General features: G+C 42.7%; 2 protein-coding genes across 2 annotated transcripts; one reads left to right on the forward strand and one right to left on the reverse strand.

Annotated features, from left to right (window-relative positions):
- Positions 1 to 232: 232 nt before the first annotated feature.
- Positions 233 to 3,022, reverse strand: TMEM52B (transmembrane protein 52B). Its single transcript, XM_052789859.1, has 3 exons — positions 3,018 to 3,022; positions 1,162 to 1,328; positions 233 to 710 (listed from the first exon to the last, which is right to left on the reverse strand). The coding sequence occupies exons 1-3, from the start codon at positions 3,020 to 3,022 to the stop codon at positions 460 to 462; spliced, it is 423 nt and encodes a 140-aa protein (XP_052645819.1). The 3' UTR covers positions 233 to 459.
- A 4,712-nt stretch (positions 3,023 to 7,734) lies between these two features.
- LOC128143431 (oxidized low-density lipoprotein receptor 1-like) lies at positions 7,735 to 16,739 on the forward strand. The gene is made up of 6 exons (XM_052790632.1): positions 7,735 to 8,266; positions 9,840 to 9,938; positions 10,268 to 10,417; positions 12,018 to 12,169; positions 13,126 to 13,244; positions 13,523 to 16,739. The coding sequence occupies exons 1-6, from the start codon at positions 8,176 to 8,178 to the stop codon at positions 13,683 to 13,685; spliced, it is 774 nt and encodes a 257-aa protein (XP_052646592.1). The 5' UTR covers positions 7,735 to 8,175; the 3' UTR covers positions 13,686 to 16,739.
- Positions 16,740 to 17,107: the final 368 nt, after the last annotated feature.

Below are 17,107 nucleotides of genomic sequence, written 5' to 3' on the forward strand. Positions count from 1 at the left end.
AAGTGGTTGACACTTTCCAGAAGTTTGCTGTTACTATTAGGTCTTAAGACCTTCTCGTATGTCTTTCTTTTTCCTGTTGTGAAACCTCTCTGCCATACCCAGGAAACTTAGACTGCAGGCAAGCAGAATGAGACAGCATTTGCAGCCTCCCTGCAGGTCACTAGCCTGAAGAGTAGCTCAGCGCCTTGATCCTGCTGCCTGCTTGTTTGTGCAAAGGGTGATACTGGTGATGTGTGTGTGCTTAATAAATGGACACGGGGAAGGCCAATTGTTGATTAACTCAAGGAGGTGTCAAAAGGAGCCGTCAAAATATGCGGGATCTGAAACTATCTTAGTCTCTGTTTTTTTCCCTTTCTCATTAGACTGAGGAGGTTAATCTGATATTCCTAAGCCTGCTCAGAAGAATTAGTGTCTGCATGTAACTATTCTGCATTATTTGCCATTCAGTAAAAACAGGCACTAGTGTCCTGGGAGGGGTGGCTGGGCATCCTTGCCCTCAGCAGATGCCTGCAGTTTTTCCTCCGGCACTGGATCCAGGTCTGGCACTTTCTGCCCTGTCTTGGCGACTGTGAATCTGCTCATGTGCAGAGCTTCTTCGTAGACTGGAGGAGTGTCTGGTGCTGAGAGGGGTGGTGTTCCCTGTGCAGCGCTATGGGAGTGTGCCACCGCTAATATCCTCCTGGCAGCAGGCCCAAACACAGAATGGAGAGCTGAAAAGGAGGAGACAAAAGCTGTTTACCTCATCCTGAAAGCACCATGTGATTAGAGGAGGACAAGTATATCTGCAGCGCACAGGCTTTTCTCTCCCCACAGCCTGAATGTTTTCCTTTTCCTGCCCCTTCATCCTCCCCTAAAAGGAGGGGGGGTGAAACCCCATCAGCAACATCCCACAATTACTCCTTCCTCAGATGCCACCGAGGCCTGTAGCTGCCCTAATTCCACCCAAACATGTCTCACAGCTGATTCACCATCTGGCTGCATTTGCTACATGAAGCCTGAGGAGCCCTTTAATTTGTACTACGTACAGGTGCCGCTTTCCCTGCATCCTGCCGTGATCTTCCCTCTGCCACCTTGTAAAAAGCCGCAATCGGGGCTTTGTACAGTGCGGCCCCTCATCTCGGGCTGTGCTGAGGTCCCCAGCCTCTGTCGAAGCCAACTCACAGGTAATGGTGCTCTGGAGGGTGCTGTCATGATCAAAAGCAATGACGGTGACCTCGTAGGGCTGAGGGCCCGATTCCTCCCCTGCCTGACGGCAATGAAAACAGCATCTCATGCAGACAGAAACCAGGCCACACAGGAGCAGCAGCCCACCAAGGACCACCACCAGCCTGGAAAGGGAGAGGACACAGAATTAGGACAGAAAGACTTTGTTTGCAGCGGACCTTTTAAGGTCTCCCCCTGCCTGAAGTAGGGCTAACCTCGAAAGTAGACATGGTCATTTGGAGCCTTGTGCAGCAGAATGTGGACAGTCTCCAGGGATGGAGATCACACATCCCCTCTGGGCACATGTTCCAGTGCTGCACAACCCTTGGGGGAAGCATTTTTTCCTTCTGTCTAATCAGAATTTCCCTGGATGCAGCTTGGCCTGTCACCTCAGGTCCTTCTGCTGGGCACCTCTGAGAAGACTCTGGCTCTATCTTCTCCCTAGATCCACTTTAGGTAGTGGAAAACTACAATTAGGTTGTCCCCTTAGTCTCCTCCAGGCTGAACAAACCCAGTCCTTTCAGCCCCTCCTCATACATCATGTCCTCTGGACCCCTGACCATTTTATTGGCTCTCCAGTGGACTTGCTCTGGTTTGTCAACTGTACCGAGGGGCCAAGACTGGACTACATATTCCAGATGAGTCTTCATGAGTGACAAGCAGAGAGGAAAAATTGTATCTCTCAATCTACTGGCTATACTCTTAGTAATGCAGCCTTGTAGATGTCCGACAACTACCATCCTTTTTAATTGCATCCTCTTGAGAATTACTAAGGAATCAGACTGAAATTACTTTAAAAATGGGCCTTCTAAAAGGTATATTGTGCCATGAATGCTTTATTAATATTGTTCACCTGACTAAATTGATATGTGGAATACAAAAGGAAGCTGGCAAGCCAACGTTTGTTAAAGACGATGCGATAACTAAGGGGTTGCCTTGCTACTGTAGAGCATTAATGTCCCAAGGGAAAGTGGGGGTGGCATGAGCAGGTCACATTTAATCCCACTCTTTGCTACTGGAATTGTCCGGTGATGCAGATATTTAAAGTAAACATATGCCATCTTACCAGATATACCACAAACGGTCCCACTCTGTACCTGAACAGCTGAGGAGAAGAGGGTACAACATATAGTTAGCCACAGAATGCCAAATAAATGGGAAGATCCCTACTATATCCTCTTCCAGCTCTCCTCATGCTCCTCAATTACACTCCAGCTTCTAAATGGTATAATGATGAGAAACTCACTGTGCTTTGTGGGGGAGATCGTTGTCCAACCTCATCAATCTCCCTGTTAGGTGAGTTTGCCTTCTCTTTGGCTTTATCTCTTTATTGTTCCCCTGATATTTGTGCCTGCCCAATTCTGTTTGCAAGCCTTAGGGATTTGCATTGTGTTACAATTTCTGAATCTCCCTTCTTTTATATTTTTTTTTTCACAATTTAGTCTGCCCAACCATGTTATCTTCTGCTAAGTTTTTTCTGACTTTCTCTTTGATTTCTTTCTGGCCCTGTGGGTACATTTTGGATGCTGTGTTGTATGTTCCTTTAGTTTTAGTTAGTAGACCTGCCTGTGCATTTTTGAAGACCTTTTTTTTAGCAAAAAAACCCCCTCCTAGGCAATTTTTCACGTTTGCTTTGTCTTGATTTCTGTTATTCTTACAAGTGACATCACCAAGAGGAATATTCACCAGAGCACTATATTTCAACTAATTTTTCAAGGAAAGGTCAATTCCAAATTTATAATCTCAGTCAACCAAAATTACACCAGAAAGTTCTTAACCATTACAGTTACCCAAATAGGTAGCAGGAACAGTACCGCATGATCAGTATGTTGAATAGATAGTAAATAATACACTTCACATTCAAAGCAATGGAACTTTTATGTGAGTTTTCAATAGTCACAATTAAACTAAGCTTTTCTGGAAAATGTCGGTACCCATGTCATAACACTGATGTCTACTACTGCCTTTGTCCTTCATTGTCTTCTTAAAAGAGTGCAAGATCAACAAATACTCACAGTTCAGCGTTGAGACAGCCTTCCTCACCTTTTACTTGGGGGACCTAGAAGGAGAAAACCAAACAGCTAGAGTGAATTAAGTCTTTGTCTTATGCAACTTTTATCTCTGTCACCTGGACTATTACCAGTCTGAATCTCCTACAGTAAGAACTTACTGTTATCTATCTTCTGTTGTTTCCATCATATATTCTGCTGTAGATCTGAAATTACTGTGATACCAACTGCATTTTTGCGTATCTTAACTTCCTGTAGTCATTAAAATCCTACTTAGCACTGTGCCCAGCACAGATCCCAACTTACCTTCACCCTCACCACAGGTTTCCCTTTCCCCACCAAGCTATGTCATGCTACAGATGTAGATCCTTCTCCATGCTCAAATATTAAGAACCTTTAAATGTCCTGCTTCATATTATACCCACACTGACTTGAATTCTGCTCTGTCCCTCCAGCACTCCTACCCTTCTCATTCCTTTTCCTTGGGTACCCTGACCTCTGTATTACCATCCCTGGAAGAGCAGCAAATACTCTTCTCCTGCATGTCTGCCTTTCATATGTCCAATTCTTTCTAACATCAGGGAAATTATTGTAACTGTCAATTGGTAATGCCCCTCCGTCTTTCCAAGGTAACCCCATAACTGAACAGAGACCCCATAAAAAGGAACCTGAGATGTGACTTACCCATAAGAAACACACTAAAACAAAGCAGATCATGACTGGGCTATGCATCCCCGTAGGGTGATTCTGTGGCCTCTTGGTGTCTCAAGCTGCTCAATGTCTTCTTGTCCTTTCTAGCTTCAGTTCATCCTTACCAGTCCACTCCCTCACCAGACCAGGAGAAGGAGCAGATTCCTTGTTGTGTTTTGAATCCAGTCTCTTCTTCCTGATCTACCTCCTTCTGTCCTCCTCTGGGTCTATCTTTCTTCTCTGCCCTTCAGGTTTTTGCTTTCTCTCTTTGTCACTGGCAATTCCTGTTTGTTTCTTGCCTGTCTCCTTTTGTTACTCTCTTGGCCTGCTTCTCTCCCTCTTTTGAAGGGATCTCTAAAGCCTTCCAGCCAGATCAGGAGAAAAGCGGTGGCTACAAGTTCTTACTTTAGATGTTGAACTAGTTCAGTGAAGGGCATCGTGAGATCTCTGCAGACCTGACCCTTCCCTTCTGTGAGCAGAAAGGGTCTCTGAGTTTGTTCATTCCCAATTATTCCTCTCTCCGCCCCTACCCTGAGGGGGGTGGGTTGAAGGTCATGCTATTGACCTGTTTAAATGGAGTTCAGATTCCTCTCCTTCCTCCAGTACCTTTTCTGTCGCTGCACTCCCATTGTCCTACTTCTGTGGATCCAATCTATTGACTTTAGCCATATGATCAACATCCAGAGTGTATGTTACAAGCGAGGTGTTCCTGCTGAAGTGAAACAGTTTGCAATATAATAATTATATACAGCATTTTATATACATATAGTTATATGTATATGTATATGTACATGAATGCAACACATATATACACATGTATATGCATATATATGTACGCATATTCATATATATGTGTATGCATATGCAACACCTCTTGTATCTCCCATTTTAAGGCTCTGCCACCATCCCTCTTACCTGGTAGTCTCCTGCTATGTCAGTCCTGCAGCTGATAGTCTGCTCACTCACAGTTGCCACTCCTGAGCTTCCTGCATGGCCAGCCAAGTCCCCCTAAATACTTTGCATCATAGGCAATACATGTTGATTCTCCTGTCCTGGATACTATTTGTCCTGCAGCTGATTATATTAGAAGGTTCCATTCAATGACCCATTAATTTTCTCTCTCTTGTAGAACTGCTTTAGATTTCTGTTACTGCTTGTGGCTACTCAGAGTGTTATTACATGCATATAACTGTGTTCACCTTCTCTTTCTCTTTTGAATAGCTGAGCGAGAAAAAAATGCTCTGCAGTAATGTGTTGCTATTTGTGTTTGGGAACCACCTGGGACTTGTGCATAAATATATGTTAAGGGTAGGATGGCAACTAGAGAAACTTGTTGCCCCGTGTTGCAATCACAATGCATTCACATTAAACTGGTGAATCATTAGCCTTGGTGATGCATATTAGAGTTGCAGAGCAGAACCAATGGATTCATGAACATAATGTATTCTCCCAAGGCAGGCTAAAAACCATTTACCATTCTTTAATTATAAAAGTAGTGGTGCAGTATAAACATGCCTTAGCATGAGTTTATCTATCTATCTATCTATCCTAGTCTACTACTGGAAGAAGGTTTCTGAGTCCTGGTGGACAAATAAGAAACATAGAAACACGAGCTATTGGCTTTGTATTTACATGGGAATTGCCCAATATTCTTTTTGTCTCTTTCTCCTTAAGCTCTTTTGTGTATTATAGGTGTTTTAGAACAAAAGACCCAGCAGAACTGTAAAATAGCCTTTCTTGTACGTACAGCTTTTAAAACTGGTGGGATTCAATGTGGAAAAGAAGTACAAATTACCAACGTTTTTCAGGGGATTTTTATTATCAGTGTGATAATTCAAGAGATTATGGCTTGATTTTTAACTGAAATTTAGTCTCATGAGAATTTTGAATTCTAGAAGAATCAAACTGGAGAAATATCAGATAAAGTGATAAAAAATTTCTCTAAAGAGAAAGCAGCAGTGTGACATGAAACAGTGACCCCTCCAAAAGCATATCATAAGTCATTCTTGCTGAAACTTACTGATCACTCTATTTCTATGGCATTTCCATTAATACTGTGCTTCCAGTAATCCACCTATGGCCCTGCTAGCCTGTCATTCAACAGTGGTTTAAATTTTTCCACATTCCCCTGCTATTTTGCCTCAATTATCTCAGTATTTTGTTTTTATTTGTTTTACATTATATTGAAGTGACTTTTCTCTTTCATATTTCCCCCTTGCCACCTTTCAAAAGGTTTTAAAAATGTGACCAGACCCTTACAGAACTGCTAAAGCAAACAAAAATATCCCATCATTGACTTTTTTCTGTTCTTTGTGATTTTTTAAAATCTAAGGGTCCATTCCATAGTAAGCTCTGTGATTTGAACATACCCTTCCTTGGATGCCAGAGAAAGCAAACTGTGGTATGGACAGAAAATACTACCGTCGTCTCTGCTTCCCTGTTCTGGTTGTATCAAGGGATGTATCTCAAGCCTGTTCTAACTTCTATTTCCTAGGTAGCATGATCTTAACTGGGAGTAAAGCTTCTTAATGAGCTGAAAAAATGCTGTTGTACTGCTCTTAGAAGTTGTTGAGAAATTGCTGCTTGTTGCCTGTTACTCTTCAAAGGAGTATTCCACTACAGCCAGCTTGATTAGTCATACCCAATACTTCCCCATGGGCATTTAGAAATGTAAAATATGAGAACACATTTGGGGCTCAGAAGGACCCCTGATACTTTTGCAGGTGTAGTAAGACATTATCAAAGCTTTCATGTATTTTACACTGACTGATGATAATCCAAAAGGGCTCTGTTGTTTGTAAAACAAAAGCAGATGATTTCTGAATAAACTGTGCATAAAGAAGCAGAACACTTCCCTCCCACATTTTGTGCTCTTTCCACTGAGGACATAAGGGTTGAGAGAAAATGTCACGGAGGGTTCAAAAGCAGCAGCTCATTGGAGACAGGGTAAGGCGCTCCTGTAAATTAACATGTATTGGTCTATATGTGTTTGCCCAGATGCTGGAGTCTAAGTCATTGCGCTCAATTTTTCCACTGTAAGGTAAAAGGCTGGGAATGCCTTTTGCTCTGTACCCGGGGAGCTTAGATCTCCAGCAGTCTGGGGATGGCAAAGGCCCTGGTGAGACGCAGTGCTGGGGGGTAGTATTCTGTGCTACCTGGTACTCATCCTTGTTCCTGAGCCAACAGCTGGCGAGACCAGCAGTTCTTGGGCTGCATGTCCTAGAGCAGGGTGGTATAAAACTGAAAATTCAGATCTCAATCCTGTCATTTTGCCAGCAGACCTAGAAATACCAGGAAACATGGGACCAGTTAAGTTTCTCCATCCTATTCCTAGTGCTCAAAGTTCGAGCGAGCATGGTGCAGGTGCTCAAGCTGACAGGTGACCCTTCCTTGGATGCAGCGGCAGCCCTAGTGCAATGGCATGCTGCTGCGCTCTGTTAATCGCTCTTGCTAAAAGGCAGTGATTATCACATGTGACTGTGCCTGGACTGCTTCCAGCCCAGAGCTAGTCCAGGAGCACAGCATCACATTCTGGTACATAAGTTTTCTACCCAGATTCCCCATAAGTTCAGCAGATTTCTTCGACTCATTCCCTTTTATGGTGCAGACATACCTGGAACGGCAGCTGGGAAACCTGGATTCATTTCTTTGTGTCCTAGGAATGGGCAATGGCTGTGACAAGTCAATGTGCTACCCCACCAGGACAAGTGCGATGTGCTTACAAACAATAAGCAAAGGGGATCAGTGTATTTCTCGTTTCATTTTACCTCCAGTCTTCCTGTGCCACTTGAGAGATCGAGGAGCCCCTCCAGCTGAATTTGCTGAATATTAATCACTGTATAATAAAGCCAAGAAACAAACACCCCTGCTGCTGAAAAACTTCAAGGAGCTGTTTACACTTCATCCAAAATTAATGTAATTTCCTCTTCACCTCTCCCCTTCCTTCTTTTTCTTTCTACAGAAAGGGCGTACCCCCAAATTGGGTAACTCTATGCATCTGTTCCAGGAACTGAGAACTGTGAGATTTCCGTGCCCTGTTGTCCACAGGAGATTTAAATACTGTTCTGAGACTGTGCTTCACGTAAACAACCCCCAGTATCACTGTGTCATGAAATCCTTTAGTATGAGCCAAAAACCCCTTCTGACTTTTGCGTGAATCACTCTGTTAGCTCCAAGTGACACTGACCGTTCATTTGATCCCAGCCAGAACCTTATCCCTGTTTCTCCTGTGGGAGCAACCAAACTTTTGAATTCTCCTGTAACCTTGCCAGAAATGACAAGTGAAGAAGTGACATATGCAGACCTGAGGTTCATAACACCGGAAAAATCCCAGGACCAGGAGCTCCAGACTGCCAGAGCAAAAGGTAGTGGTGGTGTTGGGGGGGCTGTTCTCTCCAAGGCAAACTCTCACCTTGGAGAACATTCTTTATGTGACACTCAGAGGAGGATGAAGCATCTTGGCTTCTGGGAGCCCTTTGTACTCAAATCTCCTAAGAAATCAGAGGGAGAAAAGAAAAAAGGCGGGAGGTGAAAAAGAATGGAAGGGTGGAGAATGTGGAAAAACTGTTTAGATTTGAGAGGAGAGATATAATTAAGGTTGTGGGATGCAGTTACCTAAAACCAAATATGTTCCAATAGATGTTAAGTGTCAGCTCCTGGAACTTAGTGAAGTAATCTGCCTAAGGGGCCTTGCAAAAGTCTTTCAGCTTTACTTATTTAAATCTGACTAATGGAATGAAGTAAATGCCAGGGAAAAAAAAACATTTTCTCTCAAGGGAAGGAATAGATGGACAAATACCTTTTTGTAGTTAAAAATCATAAAAATTATGCTACATAGCTTCCAGAGGAAGGGAGGAATGTGGCTGATCCCAAATCTATATTCTTTATGCGATGCATTAGTGCTTTAGAATCCCTCTGTATGAAAGGTAGTAGCAAAGCAAAGAGATGTTACTTTCCAGCCTGACTGAACATCTGGAGATGAATTTGATAAATTTGATGATAATCTAATAGATTAAAGAGCTCTTTCTGAAGGAAATTTCCCCTTATTAGCTAGCCAGTGTTTGTCTCATTTTCACCTTTTGAGGGGTCCTTGACTTTTATACTTGGAGCCTGAAGCTGAACTCCCAGTAATCTAGTAGAGTTCTTAACTGTTTGGTTAGAGTTAGAGATCACAGGGATAAAAGGCAGAAATACCACAGGTTGGTATGCCAGTTATTTCTGTTAGTGCCTTCAACATAAGTATTGCCACAGAAATGTCATACTGGAGTCTAATAAAAGAACATAAAACTCTCAAATTGGAAGCAATCCTTTCCTCTGCGTTTTGGGGCTCTGTGTGAGTTCACGCGGGTGTTTGCATCTGCCCACATTGCAAGAATGGATGTGTGCATTTCCAAGTGTGAGACTGTGTTTCTGTGTGACTGTGGGTATATGGTCTTATTCACCTCTGTATGCCCTAATTTCAGATTATTTTACAGGGACCTGGCTTTCATTGGTGACTGTTTCTGAGGTTATTTTCTGAAAAGGCAAATTCATTCCCAGTTTGGCAGGTTAGGCACTCAAAAGTAAAAATACCCCAATACCTGGTTGCATATGAAAATTTCAGCCATGTTGTAAGCACAAATACTTCCTAGATGTTCTTTTCTCACATGTGGAATTCTGTGCTGTTCAGCTTTATTTGTCCAATTTGTTTTCTTTTAAAAGCTCCTGGCTAAGGTGGTCTCCATGGCCTGCTCCCTTCCCAGCCCCCAACTCCTAAGGAGGACTGGCCACAGCCAAACGACGGGCAATTTTCATAATGTAATACCACGTACTGGTCTGAAACTCAGCAATTCACTGGGCGGACTACTGGTCATGTTGTCTTGTGCAACGTAGGAGCTGCAGGTACAAAGATGAGAGGTTCCTGTTCTTGCTGCTTTTCCTTCTTTTTGTCTATCTCAGATTCCCCCAGTCCATCTTCCTGTTGGAGGCTGGCTACAGCGGTGCTTGGGGTCTTCTGCCTAAGTTCAGTGGTAGCTGCAGGAGTCTTGGCTACCAGGTGTAAGTATGGTCACAGAAGTGGTGCTCAGAGCTCAGTATGAACAACTAAAAGTCCAGGAAATTTGTTAAGGAAAAGGATTAGCCTAGGGGATTAACGATGCAAAAAAATGTCCCTTACTGGAGGAGTTTACCCACTCAAGAGATCTCCCAGTCTTTGAAATTGGGACATATTACATCTTGCTCATAAGTGTACATGACCTGTATGTAGGTCAAGTATATTCAGTCATGGGGAGGTACGTGTGTCTTTGGTAAGTTTATTCAGGTTGCATTGAGCAGTTTAGCTTTAATATTAATGGAACAATTTCATTCTTGTTTTGCTGTGATTCAAGTCATCCTGGTCTGCCACCTTGTGCATGAAAGGGATGAAAACTTCACCCTGCAAAAGGCAGTTATGGAAAGTCTCAACCAGCAGCTGGAGCTCCTCCAGGCTCAGAATTTGAACTTGACAGAGACTGTAAAGCAACTTGCCACCTCCAGAGGTACATAGTGGTGGGAAGATGGTTCCATTGCATTATGGGAGCCACAGATTGGTTTTTTTTCTGTCTTCAACCATATTGGAAGGAAAATCAAAATCTCTAAACCTGCCCTAAATTATTTAATTTAAAAACAAATTTCAACCAAAAGGCTGCATTTCCATTTTGATCAAGTATCAGTCTTTCTGAAGTACGTTCATTGAATTTTTGTAATGGAGCTGGTTTACACCCTAAATCAAACATTTTAATTCAGAAAATACCACGATAATGACACTTTTTAAAAAAAAAATATTTCTAATAGGTAAATTCATTGATGTTCCTTCTTTCACAGTCAGTTTCTGATGGAAAATTCCTACTGGCTTTAATTGTCTGGAATGCTTTGACTCTGCAAGACAGCTTCATTCTGTTATGCAGTCATGGATGCAGCAGTGTAAATACTGCTGCTCTCTACCAAATGGGATTGTAATCACTGGCTTTAACAGTTTACAGACTATATGCTGATGGTATCTTTTTTTTTCTTGTGCAAAATAATGGTGTGAAACTTTAATGATGGGTGAGCTGAATATGCTAGATTATCATATAGCAGAGGGAAAAGAATCATAATAAATTAACATCTTGTGAAAGAGTGGCAAGGTTATTATCTATGTAAATGTCTGCATTTGAATTAGCAGAAACCAGAAGCTACTTGTACTGTGCTGTGCTACCTATTGCACCCAGCATCAAGTCCTGGCATTGCCAGCTGGCACTGTTTTGTTGCAGTATAAAATGGTCCTGTGAACCGTAGAGCAACGAACATGATTCACCCTATAGTTGTGACCCACTTCCCAGAGATCTCCAAAATATTTTGTCTGACAGGTCTTTTTGCTTCTTGTGATTATTTCATTTTCCAACTAGAAATAGAGCTCTCCAAATGGTGCAAAAGTGAAAGAAAAATCCAATATTTTGAGTTCTTCCTGGCTTTAGTATTACTTAGGGTTCCAACAGACAACAAACAAAATAATGTGGCAGAAAAGAGTCAAAATGCAGCTGTCAGAAAGGTATTTTCTTTAACAGCAATGGGCTCACTATCTTTCACTTTGGCTGGCCATCACTATCTGACATCTGTGCACCGAATCCACAGCAAGTATGAAATGCTATCAGAAAAGTTAAAGTTGCATTGTAAAGCATATAGCAGGGAAGAGCTGACCCTGATGTTAACAAGAAGTTAAAAGTAAGTTCACATGAATGAAGATGTACCCATATGACTGGAAGTCTAGGTTTCCTTTTATGTCCACCTAGATCCATGTGTCTGTGACCATGGCTCAACCTTCCAAAATTTCCTCTATTTGTGTTTTACTAGCACCCTCCACGTTTGCTGGTCAGACTCAACAAATCTTTATTATTTGTTTTTCTGATTTTCATTTAGAAATGTTTTTCTGGTCTTCTGGCAACTGGATTTATTAAGTCTCCAATGAAGACATGAATTTAGCTGCAGAATGAAGGAGGACTTTTTGCTCCTCTGCAATAGAGAGGCTGAGCACTGCTCTAGTAATCCTGCAGGGATCCACTAGACCACTAGAGACTGCTCTCACTGACAAACCTGATCAGGTGCTCTTTTGTTTTCAAGGACATAAATGTATTCCTTGTCCTGAGAACTGGCTACAGTATGGGGAGAACTGCTACCACTTTACAAAGGAATGGAAAACTTGGCAAGAAAGCAAGGCTCAATGCTCTACTCTGGAGTCCAGGCTTCTTAAGATAGAGAGTAAGGAAGAGCTGGTAAAGATTATTTTTTTCTCTCTCTCTAATTATACACTTCGCATTTTACTGTGGCCTGAACAGCCCTCCACTGGTGCATTATGCTATGATGTGTGTGTGCTGGACCAAGTGGCAAAACCTGCCCATCACCCTTTGGAGCCCCTCTACTTGTACTGTTGCCGCACCCTCCCTGGTGCTTCTCTACTGACTTCAGGGGACTTAACTGAGACACACTAGCCTGGGTCTACATCTAGATCCTCATCCCACCTCAGGGCAAATATAACTAAGCTAGTACTGGTTGGCAATTCTTTTGCTGTCTTGCTGGAGCAAACTATTTAGCAAACATCAGAAGCCTGGCCTTCAGCTTCTTGCTGTCCACAACTAGAAAGCTCGCTGGCCTTGCCTGCTCCCTGGCCTCGCCTGCTCCCTGGCCTCTTCTCCCACCTGAGCAGAAGAGGGTCCATATCTTTTTCTGACTCCTAAGTTGCACATGAAGCAGCAGATAAAGCACAGCCAGAAGAGCTCTTTGCTGTAAAGGAATTTCTACCCAGACCCTTAATGGCAATGGGATTATGTCTTGAACTCCGTGGTTTTATTGTCTGTATTTTCAATTTCCTATGTACAATGACAGCAATAGATGCAAAGGCCTTCTCCTGCCTGACTTATGCAACCGGGGTGTTGGAAGGAAGTCATTATCCTATACCCATTACCCAGCTAATGTGCAGGCTTCGGTTATCTCAACTGTCGTTTTAGCTGAGAGCTGCTGAAACCTCTCAGTAGGTTCATTTTCCTTATCTCCAAAACAGCACTGACTGCCAGGAGTAGGAGGCACTGCCCAGATTCATTTGTGAAATAAAGTCTGTTACGCACAGGTGTGAGCCGCTCGCTTTCATTTGCCCCTCTCCTTTTCCAAATCAGAGGCCGTTATGACTGAAGCAGGGATGTGATTCACAGGCTTTGCATTTATTTCCGTACAGGACTTCACAATGCGATCAGCACAGTCTTACAGTTCTTACTCTTTCTGGATTGGGCTGTCCCACAATGGATCTGAGGGGCCCTGGCTGTGGGAGGATGGATCAGCTTTCTCCCCTGACCTGTAAGTCGCTGCACAGGTAGAAGCAGACCACGTCCAGGCGTACTTGTTATGAGGCAGGACCAGCAACTTTTAACTGCTGCTCAGTAATCGCCTGTCCCCGCGCCTGCTTGCCAGCAGACAGGTTACCCATCACTCGCTCACTTGCCAACCTAGGCAAGCCCCCATCAGAGAGCTTGTATACTGTTGTGGGTCAAATGGGCAGCAGCAGTCGGGAATTATTGTATCAGCCTGTGACATTTTTCCATGGGATGATGAATATCTCTGCTATTTTTTCCCAGGTTTCAGATCCAACGAGCCAGCTCAAGTCCTTTCCTAGATTGTGCGTGGCTTCAAGGTGCAAATATAGACACTGCATGGTGTGGCGAGTACAAATTTTACATTTGTGAGAAAGTGGTGGATCCTGCGGTGGTCGAGAAAGTGAGCTACTCAGACAGGCACTAGTGTGCAGAGCTCTGCAGAGAGCCCCGTCCTGGGATACGCCGTTGTGGGGGCGAGTTCTGCCCCAGGGTTTGCAATAGGGTAAACAAGTCTGAGCTTAGGTTAATGTAACATCAGGGATAATCTAAGCTTAACTTGCCTGCTGGTGATGCACATCAGCCAGACTCCTTCTTGGGCTTTTTCTTCAACAATTTCATTCCCTCTTTCTTCTTTCAGTCCTGGCATTCTTGTGTAACCACTTCTACCCACTTCTCATAAATTCCTTTCTAAATGAACCATAATTAAGTATATGATTCCAGAACTCTATTTTAAAGATTCATACCTGTCTCCCAGAAACAGGAATCAATGACCGTTTGTAAGAGCAAAACATCATGTTTTCAAAATCCATCCACTGGGTATTCACGGATGTGAGCTCCCAATTTACAATAAATTTCCAAATATTTGATTTAATTTCACTCCTCGTGTACTGATAACTGGAAAGTACAACAGTATCAGAGCCTGCATTAAAAGACAAATAAAAATATTTATAGTTCTTCTGGTTAGAGAGAAAAGCTTTCAAATGGGATTGTATGCCCTATGGGCTCAAAAAACAGAAGGCAAAGATGGAACACATATTTATTGAGGAAAGTCAGCAGTATTTAATGCTCAGGAATGCCAGTCCAGCTGCTAGTGGATTGTTCTGCTGCATCGAGCGTTAGAGGGGAAGGTGCATTCCTCTAAGATATCTGTCTTGATAATTATCCATGTCACATCTGATCCAGTTCTTTGATTTCTCAAATCCATTTTCCATTCTGTTGCAGAATTTCACAACGAATAAATATCGCTGCTACTGACCTTTTCTGTAGTGTGTCTTTTTAGTAAGTCACTGTGCACAGTAGGCTCAACAACCATCAAGTACAGGGCCTTTAATGATGCAAAGCCTCCTGCCGCTTTGCTGCTGTTTAGGAGGCTGTTCAAAGAGAAGACTGCATCAAAGAGAGCATCTCTTTTCTGTGGCACTAGCAAACAATAGAGATCTTTGAAATCTCTCAGGAGCAGTCATGTTTTTCTTTAGGACTTTTGTTCCTGTGTGTATTTGTGCTAATTTGAGCCATTCAATGAAAACCGAACTGTAAGTCAGGGAAGGTGGAGGTATTTAGGCAAGCCTCTAATTATGTTTATTTCAGACATAAAGCTGTGCATCAGAAGTCTGCAGTAGCAACAGCCAACAAGTGTGCTGCATCCCTCTCTAAATGAGTGTTTAGCAATATGGCAATTATCTTAATTATGGATATGAAGAAGTAATTTGGAGGAGCAGGGACAACAGAGAGCGTCTTGCTACACAGCTATCTCATAGTCTGGAAATACTGCAATTTCTAAGTCTAAGCACGGGGCCTCAGCAGCCGTGGAGATACTACCTGGGATCCCAGCTCTGACTGATCTACGGTGGATGCAGGTACGATGTGAATGATGGGAGGGGTAACCCATCCAGAGCTGTTGTTCTAACACATGCGGGACATGGTGGGAGGCCCTGTCTTATAACCCTTGATAATACAAGAGGGTCTTAAAGATCACACCATGAGGAAGCAGGAGAGCCCTCACTGAGGGGGCTGGTATGAGGAGGAGCCGGTGAAGAGCTGAAGCAGTGAGTGAAACTGATGTGAGGGAACTGGTGCGATGGGCATGGGGTCAGCGGACCAGTGAGGGGAGCAATGGTTGATCATAGGGGCCTGGCTGAGGGAAAAGTGTTGCATGCAAAAAGCCCTGGTATTATGGACTGGGAGTGAAACGCTGAAGAAAATGAAGGAAGGAAATGTTGAATGAAAGTCTACTGTTCTGTACTGCATTTGGGAGAAGAATCCATTAGCCTGTCTTGTCCCCCTGTCCGAGACATGAAGCACGGGTCCCTGTGCCTGGCTGCTGAATACACAAGCTCAGGAACTTATGAAACAAGGGGTAAGTTCCTAGTCCTCATTGCTGTCTGGATTTTTTCATTTTATACCACGTCTTCATGCCTCAATGACTTGTAATTAGAATCTCTACATGATGAGCCAAGTTGCACTGAATAGAAGAGCACATGGCATCCAGTAATTGCCCTGAGATGTGCAGTGTACAATGTGTTACTGTGTTTGAGTAAAACCTAACCCTGAATTTCCTTGATATGTAGCGTAAATCAGTTCTTGTTTTTTGGCTTACACCAGGAGAGAAAAATTTAGCCTTATATGTAAGATGATCACTTAAGTCACAATACAATAATTATTATAACAGAGGTCATATCTTTTGTTATATGAGGTTAAAATGTTCAGGACTTTAAAGCAATTCAGAACTAAGCAATTTCATGCACATATCTTCTGCACTTTACTCTTTCCCATAGCCACCTACACACATGGGACTGTCTTCTAAATCACTCTGTGCATTCTTCATGCAATTCTTCTTAACTCCCTTTGAAATGTCCCCCTCAGAAATCTTTCTCAGATTGCCCAGGGTCCATTAAACTAGTTGGTTCACAGGAGTCTGTTCTGTGCTGCTGAGTAAAGGGAATATTCTCAGTAAGCAATGAGTTAGAGAAACAGTCTTTCCACTTAGCTTTGCAAGTCATGCTAACCATTGCATTTTGCACAGGTGCCTGTGAAGTCTGGTCCTTCAAAATTACCGCAACTTCAATGTTAATTTGTCTTAAGAATGATGTCGTCTCTGCTGTCATTTGGCTGCAGAAAGCATTTAAAACTGACAAAGTTCAAAAAACATCATGCAATCATAGCTTTAATCGAATGAACTGAGTCATTCAAGTCATACAATGCTCGTAGGCAGATCTTTAGGTTTTGTTGCACACTGAAAAAGACAAAGGGTGAAGATATTTTTTTGACAGCCACCACTAGATTAGTAATTAGTTGTTGTCTGTTGTTGCCATAAGGTTTTATTAGCACAGCCAGTTCTGTATTCTTGATGTTATGTTGTTCACAGTGATAAAAAAATCTTGAGTCTATGATTAGCCTTTTCAGTTCAATACAATGTCCATTAAAATCAGCATATAAGCACTGTACCCATGCCACGTTGTTACAAAACAAGCCTTCAGCTCACAAGCCACTCTCAGTGCTTCTTGGCAAATAATTTTCCTACTGTTCTCAACATGAGTATTCATCTCCTTAGAACTACCAAACTCATGAATGTTATTCTTCATAGTGCCCATGATTTTTAAAGACAAATTGTTCTGTTCACTTAGTTTTCTTACATTGCTTTCAGTTGCTTCATACTCATATATAGCTGCACAAGTAGCTCATTTCTCAGCAAAGCTCAGAGATGCAACCTTGAATAGTGTGTCACAGCTTTACTTTTTAATGAGTTTTCTTCTCTTCTCTGCATTGTCATGCTCTTTACCCTTGGTGGCAGACAGTCAGTAAACCACCTGCGTTATAAAAACTTCAAGAAATCCAAGTGGGGAAAAA

Source organism: Harpia harpyja, chromosome 6 (assembly GCF_026419915.1).
Source record: "Harpia harpyja isolate bHarHar1 chromosome 6, bHarHar1 primary haplotype, whole genome shotgun sequence".
Taxonomy (NCBI): domain Eukaryota; kingdom Metazoa; phylum Chordata; class Aves; order Accipitriformes; family Accipitridae; genus Harpia; species Harpia harpyja.